At 40.9% G+C, this 20374-nt stretch overlaps 1 protein-coding gene across 3 annotated transcripts in view; it reads right to left on the minus strand.

Moving 5' to 3' along the window:
* Positions 1 to 20374, minus strand: part of dscamb (Down syndrome cell adhesion molecule b) — a 121326-nt gene that overhangs the window by 20041 nt on the left and 80911 nt on the right. For 2 of the 3 annotated variants that reach the window (XM_038693882.1, XM_038693881.1), the window contains exons 7-15: positions 19431 to 19727; positions 18046 to 18318; positions 15536 to 15814; positions 15170 to 15289; positions 10825 to 11004; positions 1254 to 1450; positions 723 to 819; positions 319 to 447; positions 13 to 180 (exon numbers count right to left, since the gene is read on the minus strand). In XM_038693882.1, the coding sequence (XP_038549810.1) occupies positions 13 to 180; positions 319 to 447; positions 723 to 819; positions 1254 to 1450; positions 10825 to 11004; positions 15170 to 15289; positions 15536 to 15814; positions 18046 to 18318; positions 19431 to 19727 (1740 nt within the window). Of the gene's footprint in view, positions 1 to 12; positions 181 to 318; positions 448 to 722; positions 820 to 1253; positions 1451 to 10824; positions 11005 to 15169; positions 15290 to 15535; positions 15815 to 18045; positions 18319 to 19430; positions 19728 to 20374 lie in introns of those variants that run through there. The other variant, XM_038693883.1, reaches the window with a different exon arrangement.

A 20374-nucleotide genomic window follows, 5' to 3' on the forward strand; every position in this document is an offset into this window, starting at 1 on the left:
AACAGCAGTAACCTGCTTCATCAGTAGTGATGGTGAGCTCGTTGCTAGGATTGCTGTTGCCAATGATGTTCTTGGCGACCATGCGGATGTTGTAAGTTGAGGAAGGGTGGAGGTCAATAATAGTGGCCTGGTTGAGCTGCGGTGACACATCTTTGGTTACCTGGGCTGATAGCCATGACGCTAGAAGAAACAGAGGGGGAGAACAGACCGTTAGCACTGGAAAGTAAAATTTCTTATTTCTGCCATGTTTGAGTAATTGTTACAAACAATTTACACATTGTTACAGTGACATGAGCTGTTTCTTGAGTTTGTGTCTACCTGATTTGTTCTTGCACTCAATGTCATATCCTGTAATGGGGCTGTTGCCATCAAAGCCCATGGTCCAGCGGAGAGCTATGGTCCGATCTTTAACCTCCCGGATCTCCACCTCCGGAGGATCGGGAGGTTCTGAGGAAAAGTGTGAAAACAGGAGAGCGTTATAGTGGTAGGCAGACAGACCAGACAGATGTATCAGTTTTACTTCGTCTGTGATTTCCCCAGTGAGAGTTTAAGGATAGGACTGTAAACCACAGGATTCACACTGTGCAGCAATTAAATTAATAAATGAATGACTTAATAAATGATTGAAATCTTTACTACTCCTGGAGGGAATTCTGTCTTCTTCCAAACAGGCCCGCTGAAAAAGCTGAGGTGAACTGAGTGTGAGTCGAGGGGGAGCTCACCTTGCACTGTCAGCTGTATGATGCCTCGGTCCTCACCAAAGGAGTTGATGGCATGACAGGAGAAGAAACCGGAGTCCTCGCGAACAGTAGGCATAATCTACATAGAGACACACCACATGCAGGGCATACAATTATGTTTCATCCTTAGTGATTTTGTACTCAACTGCAATATTCATATCCTTTACTAGAGGGTGGGGGGCAAACACTCTTCATCCGAACCCATTGGGACACTTAACTACTAAATTATCTCAAGGCGCATATTCCTTGCAATTTTACAATTCTGCATTACACATGTACTCATTCATACTGTGTTTTAATATCCATTAAATTGAACTGAAAGGGAGGTCTTTAATATTTAACACTTGACGATTTTAAGATTATTTGAGCCAGATTTTTTTTTGCGATGCCTTCCCTACTTTTTCTCCCTCTCTGCCCCATCTGTCTGAACACATACACAGTGACTGAAGGTCATGCGCTCCCCTAAAATTCGATTGAAAATATGTGTGTATTACGGTGAAACTGAGCGCTCACCACCAGCGTAGAGACGACTTCGTCGGCCACCTCTTTGACGGTGACCACGTATCGGCTGGTCTCTGGGTTGATGATGCGTTCTTCTTTCTCCCAGCGCACCATGATGGGTTTCTCCCCATGAGCAATGCAGCTCATCTTCTTCTCCTCTCCCTGCGTAGCCAGAGTGGTGTTGGGGTAGGAGGTGATCATGGCTGGGACTGGATGGATGGGACAGAAGTTTAGGGGAAGAGAGAAGGAAGAGCAAGAATAGAAAGAACAGCAGGAAATGGAAAGAATATAAGACGATGAGATTAGTTAAAACATTCAGGTTTTTGCCATTTTACGCACATTTGTTGTTGAAGATGATAATAGAGTAATTTCAAACATCATCTTCTTTAACAGTATATCTAATTCCCATTTCACAAAGCACCACTTTGTAAATAATTGTTCTCATAGCCATGTGTTAATTCTTTTATTCCAAAATACAAGAAATCAATTTATATTTTGAAAAACACAGCACATATGAATTCTCTGACTGTGTTTCCTGTATTATACTGAGAAAACTCCTTTTTCGTTTTTCCCTGACATTTATGACAACCATTTAAACACTCCAGGGACCATCATGAACTCGTGTTTGAGTCTACCTGTCTCCCGCAATACTTAGAGATTGAAACAGAGCCCTTCAGGTAAGCCTGTGCCGGCTTTGATAATGACAGCGAACGGTAACGTGCTGCTTTCTGAGGATGAGGCAGAGGAACGGAGAAGAAAGTGGTGACTCCTGACTGAACTCCCATCGGTCTGAGCGTGGAGCCGGTCTGGCTCTACGCTGTAAACGCACACCAGGCTCATTACCAACACATCTAGCTCGTGTGTGTGTGTGTGTGTGTGTGAGTATCTGTTGTAAACGTCTCTCATGCAGACTACTCAGTCTGTACTCACACTTTCTTTCATTCACACACCTTTTTCTCTCTACTGAGACTTAAGGTGATATTCACAGTATAATGATCTCCAAAGTGTAAAGTGCCTGAGTTGAGATACACTAAATTAACTTCTGCAGTTTGATTGAATAAATTGATACTTTCACTTTATAAGTTTACCTCAAAGCTCGGTGAAACTTGCAGATGATCACAGGAATTCATTCAAAGCTTTATTCAACAAATGCAACTTTAATCTGCTGTGTCCCAAACAGCACTCCCGGTCTGTTATTTTATTTTGGGCAAGACGCCATTTATTGGTGTGCAATAATCAGGCTTTAAGTTGCACAAGGAAAAGACAGGGGTGTTTCAACATTAACAAATACAAGAATGTACCCCTTGAAATGCAGAATTGTGAAAAGTGAAATTACAAAAGCAATATCTTTGAATTGCTAGTTTTATCGGACCAACACCCTAAGTCTTTGGGTTTAGGGTGTTGGTCCGTTTACAATGATTTCACCATTTTTGCTTAATAAATTACTTAAAGCTACATTAATTGATATTTTGGCCACTTGGGGGCAGTGGAACCAAGCTATAAACACAACACTGACATATTATCAGCCTGTAAAGACATCTTATCAACATCTTATCAAACTGTTGCTTATTTAAACATCGAGCACTTACAGAGCAACATTATCATCATTCACCTTATAATTGTGTGTCCAATATTCACTCCCCTTTTAGATACGATTTCCACCATCTCTCAAGGGAAACACCTATCCCTTGAGCTGTTTGATGCTCCACTATGTTCAATAGTTAGTCACTAAATATACCTGTTGTTTGCTGCTTGGCAGGTAGTGTACTGACGGGTTTAACGGTTGTTTGCTGTGACTTTAAATGACATAATAGTGAAGTTGAGGGCAAGAAAACCAAAACAATGGTCTCAAAGATGCTTTAAAGCTACGTAGAGCTGAAGTGAGGCAATTTACATTACACATTTAATCCATTTTTAATATAAAAATACTGATAAGAGCAGCTTAAACAATTAACTATTAAAATTGTTGTAAATTTTCTGTTGAGTGATCAGTCAGTTCATCTTAATTTACATTACAGTCCAGTGTTTAGTACCATACGTTTAAGAAAGGTTTCCTGAATATGTAAATATGTGTTTTGGTGAATACTGTGTCATTGGAAAGGACAGTAGTGGCAGCTGCATGTGGCAGATACCTGTGTAGTATCAGCTGGGGGCCTTCTCTTCAAAGAAGAGATGCAATGTGTGTGTTGGAGTCAGTGTGTGAATGTCTGTACGCTCCTGAATAATGTGTCTGTGTGCATGGGTATGAGTGTTACACTCTGCGTGCATATGTATGAATGTGTGTGTATGAGAGCGGCTGTGTCTGGAGGAGCTAAGTGGGCGAGCGCAGAGAGCAGAAAAGACCTGTGCTCATGACACATCTCAGCCACACTACACGATGGAGGAGAGAGAGAGAGAGCATGTACCCCTGCAGCGCTAACTATGATCCCTCTCCCTCCTTCTCTCCCTCGCTCACTCACTCCATCTCCCTCCTCGGGCTCCCACCAGGACAGCGATGATTTAATGATGAGAGAGAGACCACTTTGATTATTCATACGCAGCAGACAGGTCCGCTGGCCGTGCTGTTGTCTCACACAGAGATACACGCACATTCGAAACATATACAGACATGCACGAGTAACGGCAGACGCACGCACACACCCGTGCACATGCACAAACAAAGACAAATCCAGTACGCAAGTGTAGACACAGTGACACAGTGACAAGAAAACACATAGGGATGCACACACATACACAAACAAACCAAAACAGAAGCAATGACACACACAAACAACTGAAAACAGGATTTAGAAATACACACACATACGTCTCCCCACATATACAGTATTCCCCTGGGTGTTTGTAGATAACTTTGTAATCATTTGTTTTGGCTTCACGTAGGAGCCAACACCAGTTTGCTCATACTAGGAGAGCCAGGAAGGTTAGACAATCACAAGTCAATTAAAGCACTTGAATTTATAATGAATCGTTTATTATACTGTACTTGTGTGAATGACACCTTGCCTGATGGCGTCTGGATTACCCTGATGTGTTAAACCTCACCCATTCTGCAGCACAACCAGACCAGAACATGCTAGGCTACAGATTGTTTCTTGCTCTGAATGTTATTTATTATTGTAGTGGTACATACAGTATAAAGGTGTGAGGTAATTCTGAATTTTTCAGTCTGAAGCTGACATCAATGTTTGAGAGTTTGAACAAGAGTAAGAGCCGGGTAATGTCCCGGTACGCCGAAGAGTAAAATGTCGAGGTGCCGGTACTGCGTCCGGCCCACTTCAAGCTGCTAACATTTGCTAATTAGCACTAAATACAAGCTCCTTAGAGCCAAAATAACTTGTAAGTGTTCGTTAGGAGGAAAACTATTTAACTGCAACACAGTTTTTAAATGACCTCAAACGTGTCTTTGAAATGGCTTTACACTGATACCAGAATATGTCTGACAATAAAATAGGCCATGCACACGCCACATGCATGTAAAACCCCTCATGAACAAATAAACACAGACTTGTTTCCCCATCATAGAACATTTCCTTCTTTGATGCAGCCAACAAAAAATCAAAAGTGGGTGCCACTTGTGTGTGTGTTTGTGTACATGTGCTTGTGTGCACCCTCAACCCCCACCCACCCCCGACATGATGGAATGTGTCAGACTTGGGACTGCCAACGTTTAAACCTCATCTCTTATTCACTCGCTGCCCCTCCCTCTCCCTCGCTCCCCATCATCCCCTTCCCAACTGCCCCCGCGCAGGAAATTGCTGATTTATTTTGCATAGCAACTATGAATTTTAAGTGAGTCCTATTAAAAGAGTCTTCCCAGCCCCTTCTCTAAATGTTATTGCTCCTTAACAGCGGCTATTTTCACCATCTAAATCGGAGGCCTTGGCAGTGTGAGTTAACATCGACAAAGCTCATGTTTGCTCATCCAGAGAGCTTGAGAAAGGGCACACTGACAGCACACAAGGCTCTGTGTGTGAGTGTCGTTGTGTGAGTACATGCTTTTGTATGAAATCATGTGTATATTATGAGCACATGCTTGTCTGTGTAGGTATATGTACATTATGTTCCTGTATATGAACATGGATTTATGAATACATCTGTGTGCATTTGGAGATGTTTCACTCTGATCTTGTATGTGTGTGTGTGAATGAAACATGCTAAATGTTCATGTATATAAGATTGCTACCATGTGATGTAGACTGCATCTAAAATGTTGTACAACCTTCACCGATCTGGTTTGTGCTTCAGTGGCCCAGAGCTGAGGTGAGGCTACTCACTCGCTTTCTCCTCATCTCATCTCTATGCATCTACCGTGCAGCACTCGTAGGGCCCCGGGCTAAACCTATTCTTTTTGATAGCCCATAATTGCTCAGTTGATGTATATTTTTTAATATCCAGCGATATTACAGGGGCCTGGTCATAAAACATGGGTGGGTAGAGGAGAAAGTGTGAGTGGGAAGAGGGGAGACAAGGGAGAAAGATAAAGCTGAGGGGGTAGAGAGGGAGGGAAAGGGAGGGGGTGGGGGGAAAAGACAAAAAGGTGCAGACAGGAGGTGAGGGAGGTGTAAAATAGAGGAAGAAACCTGAAAGTGGATCCTTTAACCACATTTTCAGGTTCCCCTCATCATCATCAATTTCTGTCACTGACCAGTGTGGAGAAGGATAAAAATGTTAAAACCAGAAGCACTGTTTGAACCATCGCTGGCTTCAGACAATATCTTTTGTATGGAATAATAATATTCAGTTATGCTTTAGAGCAGCAAAAACCTTGCAAAGCCCTTTGGATAAAAGTGCTACATAAATGTAGCCACTATTTTTTGGCATTTCATGGACTCAATGATAAATGGAATGATCAAGACAATAATTGGCACACTAATTGATAATCATTAGTTGCAGGGCTGATGAGTTACCCTTGAATCTTGCTTGAATTCACAACATGGACATAAAATTAAGACTAAGCTAATTAGATTGAGGATACTTATACATACATTAAAAAGAAAAAGGGTTCTGTTATCATATGAGCAGAACATTTCTCTTTTGTCATTTTACAGAATTCACTATGTTGACATTATGATTTAGAAAGAGGACTTAGAGCAACGCATGCACGGAGACACACGGAGGAGCAGCACAGATTGAAGTGTACAGTAGTGATTTAAATATATGATGGGGTACTGTAATATCCATCTGGGATTGTTAGCAGTAGAGCAATTCAATTAAGCTAAACATTATCTGTAAATGGTAAATAAATTTAGGCTTTGTTGTTGGCAATAGGGAATTTAGACACTTTGAGGACACACACAGCTGTCAGCAAATGAGTAAGAGTAAAAAAATTAAACAAATAATGTGTTATTTATCTTTTTAATTGTTCTCTCATTGCTGGAAATGTAAGAGACGAAGATAGCCAGAGTACAAATAAAGCAGAGAAACACGCAGACTACTCTTCCCCTGAGCCCTTTCGTTGGCTTCTAATTGAAGTATTGATGGATTTAAATGAGGCTGAAATGCACTCAAGAGTTCCAGCATCTTGTAACACACACACAATAGCACACACACACACTCGCACACACTGCATGCAAGCAAGCAGAATGGACGCAATACACCATGAATGGATACAAAAAATAAAAACAGACGTGATTACAAGATGTAAAATACACATACAGTATCTTTGTTAACAATCATACTGGATGCTTAAAACTAAAAAGACATGTGTAATTGTACACAAACCCACACACAAACAAATGAATCACATAATGGTGTTGGTGAATACGGGCACAGTAATGGCCTCCCTTTTTCAAACCACTCATGCGAGTAAGTACACTTTTACAGAAAGCATCTTAGTGTACGAGTACAGTTTGGGGTTTAAAGAGCATGAAATGCGATCTGTTGATGAGTGACAAGCATGTGGCTGAGCCAGCATGTAATGACTGAGCAGCCTACGATGGCAGAGGAAGGACAATACAGCATATTATCACAGACCCAAAGAACTTACAGCTGTTTCCTCTAATGTGAATTATTCTAGCTGTGAAGATGACACCTCAATACTAACTGAATTATAAATGACTTAAGAGGTTTTAAATGACATTGACAGAGAAGTGTAATTCAGAAGTAAATTGACAGAGTGAGTGTAAAAAAAAAAATGAACTCACATATGTTTAATTCATATTCCATGTTACTAATGCTATATCCTGGTGACGTCGTTAAGGCATTGGTAGCAGTGTTAATTGAATTATGTCTTTCCATTTGTGTTGGTTGTCAATTGGTTCTGGAGATAAATAGGAATTAGCAAAACACCACTAGATACTAAAGCATTAAGATTAGAGTTTTTTGTAGCATAAATTGACTGAACTTGCAACAGATTTACAAAAAAAATGGTATGTTGTGTTATTTGTGGTGTTTGGCGATTATCAGCGTAAGCCTCCAGGTAAAATTTATGAACCTATGGAAAACTGCTAAATCAAATAGTAAACTAGTAAAAATGATATTCTAACATTGTGTGTTGTTTAAATAACCACAATTACAAAACTCAGTAAACATGTAAATAATTTGCATTTAGCAGCAAATTAATCAGATTCAATCATTTCAGATTGTTAAAATTTAGAAAAACAATTTCATGATTTCCCTTTTTTCCAGAAATATCGCAAAAACTAGAAAAACATGCTTTCTGCAATACTGCCAGGATTGGTTGAATGAAGAAATTAATTGCATTTAATTGTATGATTGCATATTTCCTAAAGGTACCTGTACAGGTGTGTCAAAACAGTTCAGTAGTTATGGGGCAAAAAGAAATGTTTTTTTTTCAGCAGTACTATAAGAATACACACTGTATGTCAATGTGCATATAACACATTAGGCAACAATTAACTGTCAAGAAATTAACTACTTGTTGATTGAAAAAATATTTACTATCCCACTTTACCTGTGGTCAGAATATTTTTTTTACTTGAATGAAAATAGACAACCCATAATTCATGAAATTACTAGAAATTATTTTTAATTCATCTTGAGGGAAAGACCATGTCTTTGATATAAATAATACAATCTGTAAATAATGTTACCATGTTAATGAAACTACTAGCTTACATTATTTAGCACTAAAGCTGTCAAAATTCCTTTTGATGGAGTCGGGTACAGCATGAAACCAAAAGCCTTGAGCAACAGCAGAGTGTGTTCGGTGGGTCACCCCCCCCCCTCTCTCATTGTCTTTATCTCTCTCTCCCCTCTACAATGATAAATGATACAACTGACTACAAAGATCAATGAAACTGAATGCATGCAATCTCAGTTTACTTCTCACACATACTCATCTCCCACATCACTACTGCAGTTGCACACCAACAACACTATATATACATAAGCCACTGCTCTTTCTAGTTTGTGCTGCATAGGTATTTTGTTGCTCATCTCCTCAAAACACACACGCAGAGGGGTCTCAGCAGGTTGCAGCAGTGTGATTGGTGTCAAGGCAGTGGAGCAGCAGAAAGTAGGCCACAACGCCAGGCTTTATAGGGCTCATAAACTCCCGCCTGACACATGTGCATTGCTACTGCTGTCCCTCTTCAATACCATACCATAGACAGCAAACACACACCAAACTATCTCAGTGTTTTGGGAGGAGATGACTAGTGTCATAGAAAGATGACCTCGCAAAGGGCCCAAAAGACATCCAAAACAAAAACATCAGGGAGGAGAGAAAAGGGGAAGATGTATTGCAGTTCAGTGCAACAACACTGCTGATTGGATTTCTGATCTATATCATCTCACTCTAACCCAAGTGGTTCTCAAACATTTTCTGTCACGTCCCCCTTCAGAAGCCAAACAACGTTCATGCCCCCTACCCCAGCAAAAATGGATTTATTTTTTAATCAATTATTATCAATACTGGCGATGTAAATAAAAAAGATTCAGGTTAACAAAATAGCCCTGCTAGTATCAGAGCACTTTGTTTGTTAATGTCACCACATGAATCATATTCATTCAACTTTAGGTCCGCTGAACATCCACGACCCCCCTGAAGTGGATCTTTGCCCACTGCTCTAACCTGTTTATGGTGAGTCTTCTCTTTCACTCTGAAGTACTCACAGGGAGTCCAGTAGATGCAGTATGCAGTTCCAATTTATTAGATGTATTTTTCAGTTATAGTAGTAGTATATATAGTGTAGTTACAGATACAACACCCTGTATGACAGAATTACCTCGTTTACTTGTGGTTTCCTTTAGTAAAGTACATTTTAAATTCCTTAAAATCTGATGTTTAGTGCTTGGTGTTAGTGTTGTGCTACTGAGAGTTGAGTCTACTGTAGCTGCAGCTGCAGTGTTTGCTTTCTGCTTGGTAGAAAATGGAAGAAAAAAAGGTTAGTACAGCCATAGGTCAACTTGCTGCATAGCAACTGGGTGCCAGAGTCAGCCAACTGACCTATGAAAACACAGAAAGCATGTTCATCTCTTAGCCTGCTGCTGCTGTAGCTCCGGCAGATTCACACAGTGGCAGCTCCCAACCTTGTACACTCCGAGGCTTAATTGCAGTGACACATGAAAATCCATGCCAGCTGATATTAATGATAACAAGTGCTGATTTATCCAGAAGGAGAGTTTTACAGAAATAATTTTGTTGGCTTCCCTTTTAACAGAAGGGACAGTGTTCAGGGTCAGGTACAACTGCCATCCCATCAGACTAACTTAAAACGTTAAATTTAATGTGTATTCCTTATAAATGTAGTCAAGTTGTTGCATATGTACGTGTTTTTCGTATCTGTGTTCTGTATATCAGTCTTTGGGCTGCTGAGGAGTGCGAAAGAAGAGGAGATAGAGAGAGGGGAACAGAAAGAGTGCTGCCCGTCAGCGGGGGTCCTCGTGCTCCAGTTTGATAACATTAGCACAGGGAAAATAAGCCCCACTCGCATCTAAGCAGCATGAAAATGAGGAGCCACTCCTAGCGCTATAGGGGAGCTAATGCTCACTGGAGGCAGGAGACCTGCAGTCGGGGACATTACCATGCCGACCACTTAAGAGAGCAGTGAGAACACACAGGCACGTGCACAAAAACAGAAACATGCTTATACTCAGAAGAAGAAACATGAGGACAAGCTTTCTGCACCCAGAATAATGCTCAGTAACTCCTGGCCCTTTCGTGTTACTATGAGCATGGCCACTAGCCTCCACTATTTCAACAGACATACTAAAGGTCTGTTCTCTTCTCATCTTCCCTAGTAAGGATGTTTTGATGCAAATCTGACTTCAAACTAACCTCATCTCAAGTCAGGGTCATTACCCCTTTAACGCTTTGCTTAGCTTATAAAGTGTTTTTTAATTTAGCTGAAGCTCATCACAAGCAAATGTGGGCCAGTAAGGTGTCGCTTTGGATGGATTATGTCCAGAATTTGTACCTCTCACACAGAATGTTCATCATCATTCATTTGCAAAGCTCTTTTGAATCTGGTGATCTGATGTGAGGTGCCATCTGTAAAATCCTGCAGCTGGGAATCCTTTTTTAAAGGCTGCTTTGTCACTGCACCACCCAGACATTAAGATACACAATGATTCCTGCCCATCAGCTGTTATTGATCGTGCATCAGGGGCAAGCTCTTACTTTTGACGGTGAGGTACATGGACTTGCTGACATCAGCTCCCACGTCGTTGCTGACTTTACACAGGTAGAATCCGCTGTCATCCTCCAGCACGTGTTTGATCAGCAGCGAACCGTTGCTCAGCAGCTGGACACGAGAGCCGCTGTTCAGTGGGATGGGTTGAAACTGGGGGACGCCCGCGCCTGATAAAAGAAAGAAGACAAAAGTAATGTAATGTTCAATACAGAAATGTAGTGCAAATACATAACTAAACAGTAAGATGACCTCCAGTGTGTCAGTGAGTGTGTCTGTGTGTGTGTGTGCATTCATTTGACCATGCGTCTGTGTTTACAGATTTGATGACAAAGCCTGTCAGATTTAGGTGGGGGATTTTAAACATGTTTCTTAACACCAGGCCTAAATCCTTAAACCGCCAAACAGCTGCTGAGCAAAGTGAAGCAGGCCGAGCTGCTGGTGTGATGCAATCACAACAGACATAATGCTCATGTTTAACAAGACAGCAGATTGGTGCAGAGGAACAACAGGCAGAAGGAGAGCAGAGAGGCTTTGCATTGCTGCTGGCCTTCAGCACTGGGACAGGCCAGTGAGACTCAAAGATTTTAACTGTAGGAAGGATTTTATTCTGACTATTTATTTCTGTGTGTCACCTCTCTGGATTTATTCCTTGCATTCCTGTTTATTTAGTGAATAGATCCAGTAGAAATTACTACATGCAGTAAATGGCTCCAAAACACATTTTCATGTAAAAGTCAAAGACAGAATCCTAAAAGGCTTGGATTTGTCTGGTTTGAGAACAAGTAGAGTAATGCTTTGCACTTGTCTTTTCTCAATTCTCAAAAGTCCAATACGACTGACATTTGATATCCATCACTGAAGCATCGTTGAAATAACTGGACTTGGCATCTCTGACATATTCTGGCCTGCTGCCTGCATGTAATTAATACCTATCTTTTTAATAGAAAATGATATAATCACTCTTGTTCTATTGTCAAACAATACAGTATCTCATTCTGCAATGGCAGCCTTAAATCTGTAGGAAATATCACTGATACTGAATTAATAAGGCTTTAGAGCGGCCTGATGAAAGCACTGTATTCCACCTTGCTCATGTAGTATTAAACACGTGTGAACTGAGCCGGACGTTGCATTAGCTCGTGTTAAAGTTAGCGTGTAGAGATTAGGCAATTTAGTGAGCTGTGGGTTTTTGCTTTTAATTAAAATGCAGTCAAGTGGCCGTGGCTAGCAAAGGGTCAAGTGGTGACTTTGTTCCTGCTCCCCTGGCTCTGAGAGAGAGAGGGCAGGGGGAGGAAGATGTGTTCTTCCTTGAATTATGGATTTTGCATATCCAAATGGCGCTAGTCGTTATGCTAATAGCAGTTGACCTTTACTTACTGTTCCATATCTCCCAGAGACACTCATCTGGCTCTTAGCTACTTCTGCTGCAGTAAAAGCATGCCAGACAGCCATTCTTTGGACAAGCTGTGCTCGGGCTAACAACAAATTAGACCATAGCTTCCCAACCTACCTACTCCAGATACATTTGAGGTGATCTCTATTGCCTCTTTGCTCTGACTGATATCCTGTGCAAAAACACATTACAGGGCAACAGGAAAGATGTGAAAAACTAGAGGTAAAAATATGTGATGAAGGCCCCTCAAAAAACACAAAACTGACCTTCAGCCTGGGCAACTTCACCCTGGATAGGTCAAGCTTGTTTTTAACTCAATTGAGAACACACACACACACACACACACACACACACACACACACACACACACACGCACACACCTCAGTCTAATCTTTCCATAGTGATCAGGATTAATCAGGCATGAGGCCTGCTTGTCTCACATGTACACACATACATGCACACCCACACACACATCAATCAAAGGTTGAAAAACAGATCTGATTCTTTCATTGCTTTGATCATGGGGTATAGCACACACACTCGCACTCACGCACCACTTCTCATTGGTTGCTGTCCTTCTGTTGGTGAAGCTTTGATCCCTGGTTATATGGATGATGGGGCAAACACCTGGGGCCCCTCTTCATCTGCCCTGCTCAAGTGGCTGAACTCACTTGCTGCCTCCCTGCCTGTCTGTCTTCTAACGCTCTGTCTCTGCCTCTGTGTATCTGTCTGTCTGTTTTTGTCTCTCTCTGTCTCTCTGATGATTCTCTAATTATGCAGGTGGAAACCCTGCGAGCCCCCAGCCCATGTTTACAGTGCAGATGGCTGTGTGTGTGTGTGTGTGTGTGTGTGTGTGTGTGTGTGTGTGTGTGTGTGTGTGTGTGTGTGTGTGTGTGTGTGTGTGTGTGTGTGTGTGTGTGCATTCACGCACATATGCACTGGCTATGGATAAAGGAAATGGAACCCACTCACCTGCAAAAACACTACTACTGCCATACCAGCTGTGTACAGCACTCACCTTCACACACAGTTGCTTTAAGAAACACATCCTAAGACCGAAGTGCAGCTTAGATAGCACACAAAACTGCACTGTAGCTGGCAAAATGATCATTCAATCTACAGTATATTGATCTATATAAGCCTTAAAAATATAACTTATGCAAATTCAAAACCTTTACAGGTCAATCCTCATTTCTCTTTTTACATGAGACTATGTATTGTAGCTCAACAAAACATATTATTTTCATATGAACAGCTTTCACCTTTTACATGTACAGTAAGCATGTATGGAAAGAACTGGTAATGATTAAAACATAAACAAAGAGGGCATTAGAAACTAAAAGCTGCAATCTCAAATCACAGCCGTTCAAAATAGACCGGAAACATCATCGAGACTAGAAATAAAATAATAATTTTTCTGTGGAATATTACTATCCGTGTCTGTACAGTATGTGTTCTTTGTTGCTGTGAGTTGTTCCGTATGTCTCCTTTAGATGAGCAGTGGCCATCTAGCAATAAAGAAAACTGCTAATTTTACAATTCTGGAAAGGAAAGACATTCACGTAGTTGAACAACTCAACACAGTTATGTGTTAAACTTGTGTAAATTACAACAGTAAATCCATTAAAGGGGCATTATGGAGTTTCCAGCAGCCACTAGTGGTGCGGTTTTAAGATTGCTACCAGGCGTGTGCTCGTGCGCGTGCTCGCTTGAACTCATGAGCGAGCATAATCCAAAACACAACCCCTTTCATACAGAAATCTTGCAGTAAACGCAGAAACACCAGCATGCTTTTCACTCAGACATATTCAGGCTCTGTTACTTCAACATTCCCGTTTCAGAGGCAGATCAACACCGGCTCCATAACGTTACTTCATTCAGCGCAGCGAGCCGCATACCGCGTATCATATAAGTTGCTTTACTACAGTAAAGCAACTTACCTCTGGGTTGTTGTCGCTGGGAAGTTGCAGTATTGTATATTATGTGGATCACGTTAGTTACAGCGACTGAGAGGTGGAGAAGCTGTGTACATGAGTATTGGTAAAACCATAATAAACCTAAACTGAACGTTACGAAGCAAACAGCGGCAGGTCCGAGCTACTGTACCGTTTGCTGGCTGCTCTTCGCTGCATCACTATAGGCTAACGTTAGTAAACAAATCGCTCCACATTTGCTTTTTTTTGCAGGCTAAATCAACAGTGGTACACAGGATAGTAACATGGGTCGCTTTGTTTGTTAAAGTAATGTGGAAAGCGATAACTTTGCACCAGATAACATTACCAACTGCTCGGCGAGCTAACGTGACTTTCTCTTTGTTTCTCCAGCTTTACTAATGCTCACTTTGTTCTTCCTTGACATCATCTGAACCTCTTTGGTCTGAGGGGCTTCAGCACTTAAACCTTTATTGTTGTTTTGTATCCTTACGTGGAGCCTGTGTTTTGCTGTGAGCTGGTTGTTTTATGGTGTTAGCAGACTGCATGTCGTTAGCTGCCGTGTTTTCGCTGTAGTACGAGAGTATAGTGGCTGATGCAAGCAATGGAGAAAACAGGCATGTGCTTCTTTTCTAAGTGAGTTTGGAGCCCATTGACAATAAGGCAATGACAATTTGATTAATTTCATTAAAAAACTTACATATAGTCCCTTTAAATACCTGAATGATTGACATGAGACATCCATGTTTGATAGTTATTGAGGCACTTCGTATTATTATTGTGTGCGAGGTCTGATACATTGGAGCTTTTCAGAAAAGCCTGAGATAGCCAGTTATAATTATGAATTAGATGTTAAAGCTTTTGCAGAGCATCCTGGTGACTCAAGCCTGCTTTATTATCCTGTGAGTTTAAATTCTGACGTTTGATTTGTTTTTAATTCAACACAATAATTCCCTTGTAGCTGGCAGGTTTACTTGCAGTGAGTAATGCATGCTGTGCTTAATGTACCTTTGGAGTGTTCCCATACAATGGTGGGTGGTGGGTAGCCTTCAGCTGAGCAGTTCAGAGTCACAGTTTTCCCATAGATCCCATCTTGATCCTCGGGCTGAACCACAAACTGAGGAGGAACTGTACACACAAGTAACATTTGACATTGATATGTCACATTTTAGTCTTTATTATACCGTATCATGTGTGTGCAGGTTTTCATACCAGTCAAACACTAAAACAGTTTGTTTTACCTTCAGCCAGACAGGAGAAACTAATAAGTGAAGCTTGGTACTGTAGGGATTGCTTAAAATAAAAACTGCACACATACTACAAATTATAGTAGTCCACTAGGTGCCATCAGATATACAATCTGTGCTTTCTCACCTCTGACAATGAGCTGACTCTGGTGCTCCACGGCAGCAGCTTCGTTACGGGCGATACAGGTGTAGTTGCCGTTGTGGTCCGGGGTCAGGTTGGAGATTCGCAGTGAGCTAGTGAAGTCAATGTTGTCCACAGTCACACCCAGACTGGCAGGGATTGGCCGCCCATCTTTCTGCCAGGTGATGTCCAGTGGCCGGTCGCCTGACATGACCACGCAGGGGATGAAGACACGTTGGCCAATAGTGAAACGCTGGAACTCAAACGGCTGAATGTAGGGAGGGACTGCAAACAGATGAGGAAAGAGAGGAAGAGACACAAAGATCAAATGTGATTTTCAGCCGTGAGTTTCAAAGACCGTCTTAATTCCCTGGATTCTGTGGCAGGCACTGTGTCCTTTTCTTAGAGTAATCCTACAATCTCCTAACAATCCTGCTTTAAAGAGGTCACTGAAGGAACATAAAAGACCTGAATAGCAAAGCATTCTGCAATAATTCACCGTCACTCTCAGACTGAAACATTTTGCTACACGAGCACACAGAAACTGAACAAAAAAATAACTTTGAGGTGAATCATTCAGGTTGTTTGAAAAAAACAACAACAAAGGGATCTATGTGAACAAGGACCTTTTCTGATTGTCTATCTATAATCATCTATTAATGTACTTACCTACATACCTATCTTCAGATATGCCTACTACATTAATCTACTATTTTCTCCACCGATCTAAAGCCCTGATTACAGAAATAGCTCCTACCCAGGAAAAAACAAGTCAATCTGGCTGCTTAATATAACGACACAGTTATACAATAAGATCTATTCAAATTGCCTGAGCTCTATTCTCTGGGAAATCTCCAGCCATCAGTCATCTGTGTTTGAGTGTCCAGTGAGTTCAAATAACACTGAAATAAGCAGCACTTTAGCACCTTATTTAATTCACAACAAAGTGGAGATAATGGACTCCAGGGATCCCCAAAGACACTCCCGCATTTTAAGCATGAGCGGAGTAAATTAACAAATGCACATTCTCACTATAGCACCACTGGGAAGTGTTGCTTTATATCATCGCTCTCCATTTAGTTCTCACTCACTCTCCCCCTCTGTTTCCCTCGCTTCATTGAAAAATGTAATATAGTGACAACAACTTAGCACACTGTGCAGACAGAGGAAATGGGGCATAATGGGGAAGCCCTTTTTAGGATTACTTATTACAGTTGTAAAATCTTTAAGATCTCATTGGAGATAAGTCAGTCAGTTCTGTAAAATCAGTGGCGCTGATACAGTCTTCATTAGATGCCCTAATGTACTGAGGAATATCAGGCAGATTAATTTAGTCTGGTGAGACCTATGATATAGCTGTCTGTCTTTCTGTGTGAGTGGCTCTGTTTATTTATCTATCTAGTCGTGAGAATGGGAAGTGAGGGCAATTTAATTTAAATGTAGACAGGAGGCAAAAAAAAAGAAGCGCTCAGAATGTGCATTATGTTTCCAATTTAAATTACCGATCTAGTTTAGCTCCAAGTCAAAATTGGGACAATTTAAGAGAAAAGTTCCACAGTTTGGGAAATAAGCTTATCTGCCTCCTTGCTAAAAGTGAGATAAGAAGATCAATACCACTCTTTTAGTTAGCTTAGCATAGAGATTAGACACAGAAGGAAACAGCTAGCCGGGCTCTGTACAAAGGTAAAATCAGTTTACTAATGAACACATTATATCTTGTTTGTTTAATTAAAAAAATTAGTTGTTTTATGGGGACCATGAGCAATAGGCAGAGTTTACCTTTGAACAGAGCCAGGCTAGCTGTTTCACCCTGTTTGCAGTCTTTATACTAAGCTAAGCTAACAGGGGGCTAGCTGTAGCTTCAGAGTAAATGGGAAGAAAAGGATGGTAATGATTTCATAAAATGTTGCCCTATTTCTTTAAAAACAACCACATGTAATGACAAAAACTGGAGATAACCACAGCATTACATTGTTCAAAAACCTTGAAGTGACTTGTTTGATTCACCAGGTATATTAAACCAGCTTTATGATCGTGGCTCTGGACTCTGATGGTAACTGGTTTTAACAAGCTAGATAAAAGGTAATGCCCTGGCAGTGGCAAATAGCTTTGGTTTGATTACATTAATGTTTAAGTTGAGATTTACAAGAAATGTTTTATTGCGACTGTGTAAAGGGAATACTGCTGGTGAAATGCACCTTATTTGTGTCAAGTGTTTGCAAACCACATGTTATTGCACATTTGTGTATATAGCAGTACATTGAAATTAAAAGTGTGCAAAACACTACTTAAGAATTCATTATTCAATTTTGCGCATACCAATGCGATTAATCGCGATTAAATTTTTTGATCGTTGCCCAGCACTAATAAAAATTTATCTTTTGACCAGATGCATGGTATGTTTACAACATTTCCTACAATGTTTAGGTCAAATATGCAGTGGAATTTAAATAAACAAGGTTGTGCAACATATTTAACTCAACTAAACTTTGTCTAAACAACTCACTGGGACTTACCTCTCACACGAACATGGACACTCTGGGAGTCCATCTTGTTAGGTTGGACCATCACTTTGCAGTTATACTCGCCAGCGTCCACCTGCTGCACGTTGCTCAGCTTCAGTGTGCCGTTGTTCTCAAATGCTCGCTGTCGGTGGTTGAATGGTAGCAGGGCTGAGTTTTTGTACCACTTTATGGAGTAGTAAGGGTAGCCAATCACACGGCAGTGAACGAAAGCATCCCGTCCAGCAATCGCTGTAATGTTTTTCATTGGGCGAATACTGGCTCGGCCTATGAAGGGGTAGAGAATGAGAAAGAACCCTATAAAGACATTCAATGGATGGTGAAATCACAGGAGCTGTGAAGCTTGTTTTATTTTTGGTGTTTGTGTAAATAAAACTACATTTCAGACTTTTCACATATATTTAGTATTTAAACAAGGAAAGCTGCCTAGCAAAACAGATAACATTTCTCTCCACAGTTTCTCAAATGGTACCTGCCACCAGAATATTTATGCAAAGGAATTGTTGTTTAAAGCTTTTCTTGTTTGTTTTACCACAGAATCTTAGACTTAACTCTAAGTGGGAGGCGATGAAATAACAAGCAGATTAAAGTGCGTTAACCATCTGACGGAACAGATCATTTAAATAACACTGTGCTACTGATACTTATAATTCTGCCCTTGCTGCTCACCCACATAACAGTAATATATTCTGTGTCTCATAAAATGGAAACAGAGTATTCACTTTAACATCTGATTACAAAGAGTTGAAAGCTGCTTGAGTAAACACACAGACATGAACACTCACACACACACACACACACACACACACACACACACACACACACACACACACAAGCAAACCACAGATAAATGTATTCATGCAAACAGAAGAAATATATTTTTCTTCTGGCTATTTACAAACCAGCCCATTTTGGAACCCAATATCCAGATACGTTATGTGCAGCAAACCAGGATAACTCATTTGACCTAAAATACAGGCATGTAGGAAAAGCACAGTAATAATTTGGAGTGAAAAAGACGAGTCTACAATATTAAAAATGATACAAGGAGCAGAGTAAAAAGAAAAGAACACCTAAAAATCAATCAGTGGAGAACAACCTAAAGGAAATGTGTAAATTTGGTTCAAGATTTAATACCCGAGATAAAAATTACTGAGCAAAAATGGCAGAGAAAAGCCAAACTTGAAAATAAAGTAATAAATCATCAAAAGAGAACACATAAAAGCAAAGAAACAAAAAAAAAAGTGTTCAGACCCAAACAACAGCCAGCGCTCATGTACAGCAAATGCCAGATGGCCAGCCAGACAAAGAGACAGACATACAGAGAGACAGACAGGTATGTGTATTGTTGTTCTTGGAGGAGCTGATTTGACAAGCACCTCTTACGTTTATTCGAGCCTGGTGGTACACGACCCCGGCCGAGTTGCTGCACGTGCACCGGTACACCCCGCCGTCCTGCACCTGGGTGTGTGTGACATTGAGCTGGCTGACCACGTGTCCCTCGTGGGTCTCGTAGTGGCCCAGGTGGTGGTGGCTGTCTTTGATGACGGGGTCGTCGTCCAGTGACCAGGTGCACCTGGGAGGGGGCGTGCCCTTGACGTTGCAGACCAGGAAGACGGGCTCGTTCGGGTTCACCACCTTCTCACTGAAGGAGGACAGGATCTTTGGAGTACCATCTGCGTTGGGGACGAGGTAGAACAGGTGGGGAGAAAGGTTTACAATGGTGAATATAAAGTTCAGACTTGCAGGCTACAGTGACCCAAATCTGATTTGTTTGGCTCATATGAGACTCAGATAAGATTTTTTTTTATAACCACTTTCATATGTGGTGCAAATGAGACACAGGTCAAATTTTTTCAAAATGCAACCTCAGTCTGGACAGTCAGATGGGAATTCATGCGACTGTTGCCATGTTTTCATCTAATTGTCATGCGATTTTTAAGCAAACTTTTGAAATGTGGCAAAAAAGAAAAAAAAGTAAATGTGAAATAGGTGCATTTCCATCAGTTGGTTTGGAGCGTAGTTACGCCAGTAGTTGGCTTTACACATGGCTGTAATAAACAAGACGAATGGGTTCCATAACACAAAAAACAGTCGTATGGAACTGAGGGCTTTTGATCTTAGAAAAATGGAGAGAGGTCCTCAGAAATGTGTTTCAAGTGGGCAAGTTGCTACGCCAGAACTTATTCGTCAAAAGTGTTTCCATCTCCCATTTAGCACATTTAACCACCTCAAGCGAGCGTAAAAAATTGTGTGCGAAATTAAGAATTTTTTTTTTTTTGCTGTTTGCATCAACCTTTTCTAATGCAATACTTCAAAATGC

The sequence above is a fragment of the Micropterus salmoides genome, unplaced genomic scaffold (assembly GCF_014851395.1).
Source record: "Micropterus salmoides isolate LMB-PRFRI ecotype aquatic unplaced genomic scaffold, ASM1485139v1 Ms_hic_scaffold_3, whole genome shotgun sequence".
Classification (NCBI taxonomy): Eukaryota; Metazoa; Chordata; class Actinopteri; order Centrarchiformes; family Centrarchidae; genus Micropterus; species Micropterus salmoides.